The following is a 9,710-nucleotide window of genomic DNA, read 5'->3' on the forward strand; positions in this document are numbered from 1 at the left end:
TAAATGAACTGCTTCAACAAAGTTTACAGTACACTGTTCAGTGGAAAAATGTAAGCTTTCCCGAAAAATCTATTTTTGTTGTTGGTACTAACTATAACAGATTACCACCAAACTCAAAAGCCACAACTTTACATTCAAATAGTAATATATGTCATTCTATGCGGTGTTGTGTTTTGGTCCTTCCCCGGTGTGACGTCTTATGGCAAGCACGAAGGACAATTTAGCAGGAACGCGAAACTGCTGAGACGTCAGAGATGTTAAAATCGTAAGATGGGTTGTCGCCGAAAAAGACAAGTGAGAGACCGCAGCACGGCGCCATCAAAGCCAAGGAAGCACTAGCCTAGCAACATAAATGGCGTCGGGCAATTTTTGAGACTTCACTTGCTCGAAGTCGGTTACCAGACTGTCTCCACGACTTTACTATAACAGCGACGTATGAAGCTGATTAACTGCAATGTCTTTCTCGCAATACAATCTTTGTTGACCAGCTGGAGACATACAAACCGCTGCTGTTGGTTCAAGCAGCCTGAGACAGAGACGCTCTGCGTACGTGGTCATTGTGCTCGCGGAGCTCCTTTCCTCCACAGGGTGTTTGGTCCGAGAGCGTCATTAGAGCCTGTCCACTGACAAAAATACATCCACTTTAACAACTAAATTCTTTGTTTTCACATATGCAAGAAAGAAGAGATTATTTTTAATCGGTAACACAAACATGTTCACGTTTAACTAAGCAGCAGGAATATTTCCCAGTTCAAAATGTGATGTAAACCACTAGACCAGACTGCAGCCGTCCCCATAGCAACAGAGGAGAGGGTGGGCATCACAAAAGGCACAGAGATGGATCGTGCTTCGAGCTTCTTTAGGTCACCTACCAAGTTTTATATTGTGTTTTAGCAATAAAAACCCAAACCATACACCTCAAGACAATCTGGCTCCGTGTCCGCATTTGAAACCTGAGAGATTGCAGTTGGCCCTAATCTCCGCAGAGCAGATATGGTACAATCCAACCTCGTAAGAAAACCTTCACCAGTGGCTCCCCCCCCTCCTTCGGCCTGGTAGGTACCACTCACTGCCCAGGGGGAAATTGTATCCATCCACCCCAAATCTGGTGCTCATTGTAGCAGAATTGCAGTGCACTGGACTGTACAGAGCAGGGTACCATCCAGGCTGTTGTCTGTGAGGGGTGGGGTCCGGCTACACTGATACCACCAAACCTAAGCTCACTGAGGGACACAGAGAGGCAGAAAAGGGGAGCAAAAAACGGAGAGAGAAGAGGGGGGAAGATTGCACCTGAAGAGGAATATAATACGGGTAAGGAGGAAAAGGGGGTGGATGGATGGAAAAGGAAAAAAACAATGGGGAATGGTACAGAATGGTTCAACTAGATGTTCCTTTATTATTCTCTGCTTTTCCTTTTCACAATCCATCTGACTTGATTCATTCTCCATCTGTAGCACATTTGCAGATTTATTCATCATTTCATAAATGTCCGTGTGGCTGCAGTGCTTATCTGACCTTACATTTGATATCTCTGTGGTTATATACTTGTTCGGAGTGGGTGAATCTGTGGGCCGTGGTGGATGAATCTGACCGTTTGGCCCAGTTCACATTTCTTTAAGAATCTGTGTTTGAGTGACCAAATATGATGACATAATTTAGCCCCTGTGCCAATTCTATGACACACAATTGACTGATATTTGTACTCGAATATGTAAATGAGCAATTAAATACAGAACATTTTGAGCTTTATTTACTTTTATTATATGTAACATAATAGTGCTGCATACATGGGTTTGTCTTAAAACTCAATTCACACATAGTTCATTTCGTCAAAAGTGTGTGTTTACATTAAAGACAATATTGCTATCAGCACTACATCAATTGTTGTGCTGGGCTATAAGAAATCTAAGCCAACTGAAATAAAGTTGTTCCTTTTTTAAACAGGAAAAAAAATTACCAAATGATTTCCAATCTGGTTCAAATCCATAAATGTTGCTGTGTCTGTGGCCAGGATGAAAGGAGATACCCCAGTGAACAGCACCATGAGTGTCGGACAAGCCAGGAAGCTGGTGGAGCAACTGAAGATAGAGGCTAGTTTCTGTAGGATAAAGGTAAGACAAGCTCCACGCCTCAGATTCTGTGAAGCATATATGACACAGAGGTAAAAAAAAAAAAAAAAAAAGGAAAACAAAAATACAGTGGATTAAATAAAGAAAAAGAAAGGTACAGCTGTTTAGTATCTAAATGTATGTATGTGTACTTACATTTGAAATAAGACATTGATATAACATAGTAACTTTGCATAAAAGCTGCCAATGCACAGTACTCAATAAAGAGTGAGAGTTGCCACTATCTAGAACCCAAGGCCCGAAGTCTAAAGAAAAAGACATTTCAATCTTTATTAGACTTTCTTAAAAGGAAAAAGAAAAAAGAATCCTGCAGTCCAGATATTATATTATGCAGTATATTGAAGGGACAGTACAGGAGACTGTTGTTTGCAGATGAAGAAGAAGAGCACCATGTCCATGTTTCGCACTGGAGAATTGCCAAATGGTATTGGTTTCTATTATGTTCCTGATGGCATCAAAAACACCTTGCAGAGGCGCCTTGCCTCTTTTAAAGGAACAATACATCAGCACAAAGGTTAATCAGGGGACAAACCTTCTACTGCTGATAGTGTTGTGTTTTTAAAGACAATTCTCAGCTCTTGTCCCCAGAGTTCACCTCAGGTTAAGGGGTTTCAGAAGCTGTGTTCAGATACATGAAGTTTCTTGTTTCACTCCAAGTCAGTCGGCTTCATTGTCAGTTTTTGACTTCATGACGTATTTTTCCGCTGTGTTCATTAGCCTGGAACCCTGACGAATTCTGGGAGCTCACTTAAATTTGCTATGCCAGCATACGCATTAGAGTATTAGTCTGGCTCGCCGCTGTACGATAGCTTTTCAGCTGCAGAAGTACCCATTAATACATTTTTTGGTCAAACGGATAAACACGTTTCCTCTTCTCATCTTGTTTTTTCAATGTGAATAATTAATGGCATCATGTCCATCTACACATTTTCATAATTCTTCATTTACTTGACCCAGCTGGATTTTCAGTTTTGACGGATTGATTATAATCTTCAAGTCTTCGCGAACCGTGTGGTCATGTGTCACGAAACACACTATAATGTTCAGACTTTGGCTTCAAATTCAAGAATGTGCGAATAATATAAAGATTTTATACATGTATAGTCATCAAGCAGGAAAAATGAATGAATTTAATACAGAGAACCAAGATGAAATTGTCGAATTTGGTGGAATGTCGTTGGCTTTTAAAAAGTGGAGATCTTTATTTCTTCGGGTCTCTGAAGTCATCGACTGTTAGATTAATGAAATCAGATGATGAAACTTGTGTTTTGGTTTCATTATTTTATGGATTCAGGGACTTAATAATAATTTAATCATGTCCCTGAACTGACCTCAAATCTGATGCCCCTCACCTCTAGGTATCAAAGGCAGCAGCCGACCTGATGGCGTTCTGCGAGGCGCACGCCTGCGACGACCCCCTGATCACCCCTGTGCCCACCTCAGAGAACCCGTTCAGGGAGAAGAAGTTCTTCTGCGCTCTGCTTTGAGACAAATCAGGGATTGTTGCGATTGAAAAGTACAACTGTGTACTTGTGTGTGTACAAGTATGTAAGATGTGTACACGTACGTCCATCTGAAATAAGACATCGATATAATATAGTTACCTTGCATAAGAGCTGCCGATGTACAGAACATTATCAATGTCTTGAACTGAATTCTTTCATTGCTAACATTAGAGGGAAAGGACACACATTACATGGGAAGTTGAACATTCTATCAATAAAGAGTGAGACTTGCCACTATCTAGATCCCAAAAACAATAAGACAAAAAAAAAAATTACATTTCGGAACATCTCATGCGCATTACAGGTAACTGTCAAAAAGGACGACAGAGCATCAAGTGTCTTAACGCCATTCACACAAACATTTTTCCCATCAACATTTGTCTCCTAGAGCCACATCCCGCCTGTTGTTTATATATTTTATATAACTCATTCATTTTTTTCCCTTTTATTTTGGCAGTTACTTGTATCTGCCAAGAACAACTTTTTAAGAGTGGATTATAATATTATAATCAAATCCTGTCATGGTTTTATTAAGATTCTAGCATTTTGCTCATTTCTATGTTGTTGCCCTAGAGTTGGTGAGGGTGTGGAAGTGTGTGTGTGTGTGTGTGTGTGTGTGTGTATAGGTGCTACTGTGAAACTTGAGCAACAATTCAGAGCTTCGAATCAGTCATATCAAGATTTTGTAGTTCAACTGCACACAGACCTAAATTAAAAAAAAATAAAAAAAGACATTCCAGGGGTTATAGACATTAAATATAGAATCTATGCCATTGAAGCAGAATCTGTTATTCGGTCATTATGAGTCTGTTACATCAACAATTTTCTAATAAATATATACAGCAGTTGTATTGTACTTTTACAGACAGGTGTACATCATTACCATCGTTTTAACTCTCAGAGCAGAAGGGTGTTTTAATGGCATCCAGGGGGGAAAAATAATCAAATAAATCAAGGAAACCGCTAATGTCTAAACTGATTCACATTAAATGAGGGCTGATGAGTGACTCGGGAATTTCCATGTTAATTAAAATGTCCCACTTTCTCCATCTACAGTACAGGTCATCGTTTTGTTCAGTTAAATCATTTCCACAAACAGTAAACTGCTCTTCAAAACATATGACACAATGAAACATTTGGGAGCACTTGCTAGGGACAATAACTAAAGTTACTGTATTTTATTGGGGGGGGGTAACCATGGAATATGAATGAGCATTGACATTAAAAACCTCCTGCCATCAAAGGTTTTCTCTCAGTTGTGATTTTATTTGATAAAAATCTTTAATGAACATAAAGAAAACACATGTCCAAATCTGATACTTCACTTTTTTTTAATAAGGGAAATATAAAAACTGAGTTGTCACAGTCAAATGCAAACAGTTAGTGTCTTAACAAGCAGCTGCTACACAATGATAACATCTTCATTTAACTGGAGACCAACCAACATCCTGTGACAAAGCCTAGAACATTGCAGATTTTATAGTTTGTCTGGCTTAATAGACAATTTAAATCTAGCATGCATTAAGGCATCTTAAGTTCAAAAATACACTCAAAAGATAACATCAAGCTCGGCTTTGAAGACCTGAACCTCCATCAGGCATGTTGGTGTTACGACATATAAACTGTAGGTGGGATTCTGTCTTCATTTAAAGCCACAGGAAACTTCAGATGGGAGTTTTGTTTAGAGGTGATAAACTAGAGACCTCTTGGTGGTTTAGGTTTTTGAATTGGAGAATGAGAAAGAAGTTCATCGGAGCTTCAGATACATTCTATCATTTGAGTACGGCATAAACGGCAAACAGGATGCTGATTGTATCTTGTAGTTGATGGTTTGGATTAAGGTGGCTTCCGTGTGGTTTTGTCAAATCTAATCAGAAAGTTTCCTCACATTGTGGTAGCTATTTACATTTCACACCAACCAGCTGACCAAACAAAATTAGCAGCATTGTCTAATTTAGTAAAAAAAACGCATCAAGTTCTTTAACATAAAGGCTGAAGTTTCATCAGTGATAGACTGACAGTGTTTTGAGTTTGATCCATTGGCATCTTTATTGATAGACAGGGTCAAACAAGCAGATCAGATGTGAGAATCTGGCTCTTTTATTAGCAGGATCAAAAGTTGAAATGGCAAAATGTTTTATTCACTATATACATTTTTAAAAGTCAATGTCACTGCCATCACCCCGTGTCACCAGTTTCTTTAGGTTTACTCTGTGTCACTCAAAAGAACAACCCACCTCTTCCAGAAATCATTTGAACATTGGTGAATTAAAGTGAAACCAGACAGAGATATGTGATATATGTGCTCTTTGAAAAATAAAAAAAATAAAATTAACTTTCCAAAGGCTTTAAAAACGTCAGAATGGGCAAAAAGGCCAAGAGTTGACACAAATATTTGTCTGGACTGTGCTGGTAAATCATCTCATTTCTCAGATACAGAAAAATGTGTCTTTAAGTATTTTCTGAAGGTAAAATAGAACTAATTAGCAATGTTATGGTTAAAAGGGAAATCTCAGAACACGACCAACTTCTGAAGCATCATTTTAAAATTCCACCTTGGAGAAACATACATACAGTATTTCACCAATCTAAGGCAAGCTGAACATTGTGAAGATGAGCAGCTTATTCTCACAGCAGACACTTTGATTTATGTCAAACAGCAGTAATAACATTAATGAAGTCTGTACTTTCCTGGTCTAGAGCTGCATGTCAAAGACCACGAGAAGAGGCTGTCAGTTATATTTGGGGGCTTTTTTTTAACCTTTCAGTATAATTTAAAAACAAGCTGACTTCAATAAACCTCCGGTGTGAACAGTGTCTGTTCATACATATTCTGTGCATCTGAATTGAAGCGATTGTTTTATAAGAAGGCGTCACACCAGTCTTTCAGACAGCCGTAGCAGTCACCTTGTTGTTTGGCATTTGCCATGCAAGTGTCCTTCAGCCAGTCCCGGAAAAGCTCCTCGTCTTTCTTTAGCACGAGAAACTGCCCGAGGACAACGTACGCCTGTGAAGAGTCAGAAAATTTAATTAAAAACAGAAACCCATGGTTAAAGGACTTTGGGGAAAAAACTGTGTGGTTATTGTTTTTGTTTTGTTGTTTTTTTTAAAAGTGGGAGCTGTCTCATACAATTTACAGTGTTGGAATGTGGGTTGTCTATAGCCGTAGTGATGCTAGGCTAGCTGGTGTCTTCAAGGATGTTCATAGTGAGTGAGTCTTTCAGAGTCAATCAGCCTTAATTTGCTTGGTTGGTCCACTTTAACCTACAGGAGTTTCTGGTATTTACTTGTGTCAGCAGTGTGCACATGTCTGCTGCACTTTGAATATTCCGAATGTATATTGCATTGTATATGTGAAACTCACATTTCCTCATGTCAAAGAATTGTTTGCAATCTTTGTTATTTGTTGTATTAACTGTAAGATGAAGCCATTTTACTGGCACGTGTCATTTCTCTGGGCCATTTAAAAGACAAATAACCTATGAATTATGTTTTTCTTGACTTGATTTCAACCTTACTGAAAGTATGATAGTTCGGCGAAGGCTAGTGTTATAATTTCTGCGTCTTTTGAGTACCCTGGTGACCAAGCAATGTAAATTTTGGCAGAGGTGCACAGATGGATCTGTGTGGACATCTGTGTAGCTACCAATTTGCCACCACCATGCTGCAAGGGCATCAACATGGTCGGCAGAAACCCTGCACAGTGATGTGTGCTGTCCACGTGCTGATTGCAAGGGAGCAGAACTGAAGCTTCAGGTGTTTACACAAAGGTCATATAGTTCTCAATACTCAAAGACCAATGATGCTTCACAAAAGGTACTTGAATTGACATACGGCAGAATACTTTAACAGAATTGGAAGAATTTGACCTATGTGGGGAAATTAAAAGCCAATCATTGCATTTGAGCATATCATTAATTATTTGGTTAATTAATTTCAGACACTAAAGAGGAGAAAGCAACATCTAAGACAGCATTTTGCCTCGTCTGGTATTCGCCATAAATATTTATTTGGTCTTTTGAAAAAAAGTGGGATGTAAATGTGTCACCTTGTCAAAACCTTTCTCCTGCAGTCTTTTGCCAAGGACATCTCCGATGCCCGCAAGAGCCCCCACGGGCTTCTCGCCCATGGGCTCGGCCACAAAGTCTTTATGTTTCTGGGATGTCGACGACATGGCTGCTTGGAAGGTTGTCACGGATCACCGGCGACTAAGCTGCAAAACAAAGAACAAAAGGTTAAATATTGCAATGGTTTTACATTTTCCAACTGTTTTAGATATTTGCCTATTCCTTTTCTACTCACGTGTGCGTTTTTACGAGACACGAGGAAATACACTATTATCTTATTTAACTTTATGAGTTCAGGGGAAAATCTGGTGACCAGAGGAACGGTTGTAGCCTGTTTAACAAACAGGAACTAGACAAAGATTAACTTGACTAAAGAAAACTCACATATTGTCTGGTTGGGAATTCTTTATAGTCTGATAGTAAGTAAGTACGGTTTATTTAATATAGCACCTTTCACAGAGCAGGTCACAAAGTGCTTTACAATAATACAAAAGCATACAATGATCACATTAAACAATAAAAAGACAGACATTGAGAGAATATGGAAAACTACACAAAGGCCAGTTTGAATAAGTAAGTTTGGAGTCAACGTGAAGTCCAGTTGAAGACTCGGTCGAACGAGCGAACATGAGCAGTGGAGGAGCAATTGGTGTCCACTGCGTCGTGTTATCACTCCGACAAAGAACCTGAATACAAAAAAGCTGCCACACGCCTCACTGGCAGGCTCGTTCAAAAGGAACATCCAGGATTGTCCGGTATGCAAATATGTCCACGCCTGCATCGACCGATATCAGAACACCTCGCCTGTCTCAGCTGGCGGAAACATTAGCGAGCGAACAAAAAGCGACGGACTCCATCTGTTGAATTGCGCGCGCAATGCGTGTCTGTGCTAACAGCTTTAGCACAGCGAGCTCACGTCCACCAGCTTTGAGACCGTCCGTTTACAACCCCAACCGCCGGCCACTGCTACTGCAAGCGAGGGGTGTTTACTCCTTAACACGTGCAGTTATCCTTGGACATTCCTCCATGTGGCCCCGAAGAAACTGCGGTACAGGTTTAGGCGCCTTCCGGTTGACTTAAGGCTAATGTAGCTAGCCAGCTAAATCCCTCTTTTACTTTGGTACCTAATCGTTTCACGTTGCATTTTCTTTACAGCACGTCCAACCGAATCACGCCGAGTATCATCAGTGAGTATCATCTTACCTGTTTAATGTCTTATCTACGCCGAATATCGCAGCAGTTAACTGAAGAGCTGTCGTGTGCTTTCTCTTTCTGTCCAGACACCGGCGGCGACCACAATGCAACGCGCCTGCCTCTTGCGCCTTTACGTCACGCAGAATAGCGTGGAGGGATTTTTACCCCCTGCTTATGGACTCACAGGATAAACAAGCAACGATCCAGGCTTGTGCGATTTTGTTTTTTAACCAGCAATACAAGAAACTAAGAAGTCATTTGAGCTAAAAAAAAAGTCATTAAAATAACCAGTTTGAAGTTCTTACATATTCCAATACACATTTTCCTTTTTAGAACATGACATGACACAGATGTGTGAAAAGTTGGTGTCATCTTCACATAGCTTTCCCAACCACAGACCATCACATGTCCACAAGTCAGTGGTAGTGAGATGAATACAATTCATTGTAAACATTTCAAATTCACAAATGAGACAACATGCATATAAGCATATTTTTCCTTATGTGGTGACACTCAGTCTTTATGAAGAAATAAAAAAAGTTATTTCAACTATGTTCATTAAGTTTACACAGGTCTCAACCACTGTAAAAAATAATTCGCTGCTACACAGTGCAATAACCAGCTGTGCAATATTTATATTTAGTCTCCATGTGCAACTTTTGCTACTGCTCTGTATATAGTATTTATATACCTTTTTTAATTAATGTTATTATTTTGTACATAACCCTTTTTGTAAATTTCTTTCTATATTCTTCTGTCCACTTTACTGCTGTAATGCCCAAATTTCCCATTGTGGGACGAATAAAGGTATCTTA

General features: G+C 39.5%; 2 protein-coding genes across 2 annotated transcripts; one reads left to right on the forward strand and one right to left on the reverse strand.

Annotated features, from left to right (window-relative positions):
* Positions 1 to 965: 965 nt before the first annotated feature.
* gng3 (guanine nucleotide binding protein (G protein), gamma 3) lies at positions 966 to 4,877 on the forward strand. Its single transcript, XM_035625931.2, has 3 exons — positions 966 to 1,311; positions 2,012 to 2,111; positions 3,488 to 4,877. The coding sequence occupies exons 2-3, from the start codon at positions 2,013 to 2,015 to the stop codon at positions 3,614 to 3,616; spliced, it is 228 nt and encodes a 75-aa protein (XP_035481824.1). The 5' UTR covers positions 966 to 1,311; position 2,012; the 3' UTR covers positions 3,617 to 4,877.
* Positions 4,878 to 5,657: 780 nt separating this feature from the next.
* On the reverse strand, positions 5,658 to 9,035 carry banf1 (BAF nuclear assembly factor 1). Its single transcript, XM_035625930.2, has 3 exons — positions 8,905 to 9,035; positions 7,683 to 7,847; positions 5,658 to 6,641 (listed from the first exon to the last, which is right to left on the reverse strand). The coding sequence occupies exons 2-3, from the start codon at positions 7,806 to 7,808 to the stop codon at positions 6,495 to 6,497; spliced, it is 273 nt and encodes a 90-aa protein (XP_035481823.1). The 5' UTR covers positions 7,809 to 7,847; positions 8,905 to 9,035; the 3' UTR covers positions 5,658 to 6,494.
* Between the last annotated feature and the right edge of the window lie 675 nt (positions 9,036 to 9,710).

This window comes from Scophthalmus maximus, chromosome 2 (assembly GCF_022379125.1).
Source record: "Scophthalmus maximus strain ysfricsl-2021 chromosome 2, ASM2237912v1, whole genome shotgun sequence".
NCBI lineage: Eukaryota > Metazoa > Chordata > Actinopteri > Pleuronectiformes > Scophthalmidae > Scophthalmus > Scophthalmus maximus.

Bases quoted from the DNA above. Each gene is read 5' to 3' on its own strand.
- gng3 (XM_035625931.2), top strand. From the start codon at position 2,013: ATGAAAGGAGATACCCCAGTGAACAGCACCATGAGTGTCGGACAAGCC. The intron at 2,112-3,487 runs GTAAGACAAGCT...CCTCACCTCTAG, and splicing joins CTAGTTTCTGTAGGATAAAG to GTATCAAAGGCAGCAGCCGA.
- banf1 (XM_035625930.2), bottom strand. From the start codon at position 7,808: ATGTCGTCGACATCCCAGAAACATAAAGACTTTGTGGCCGAGCCCATG. The intron at 6,642-7,682 runs GTGACACATTTA...GACTCTTCACAG, and splicing joins AGGAGAAAGGTTTTGACAAG to GCGTACGTTGTCCTCGGGCA.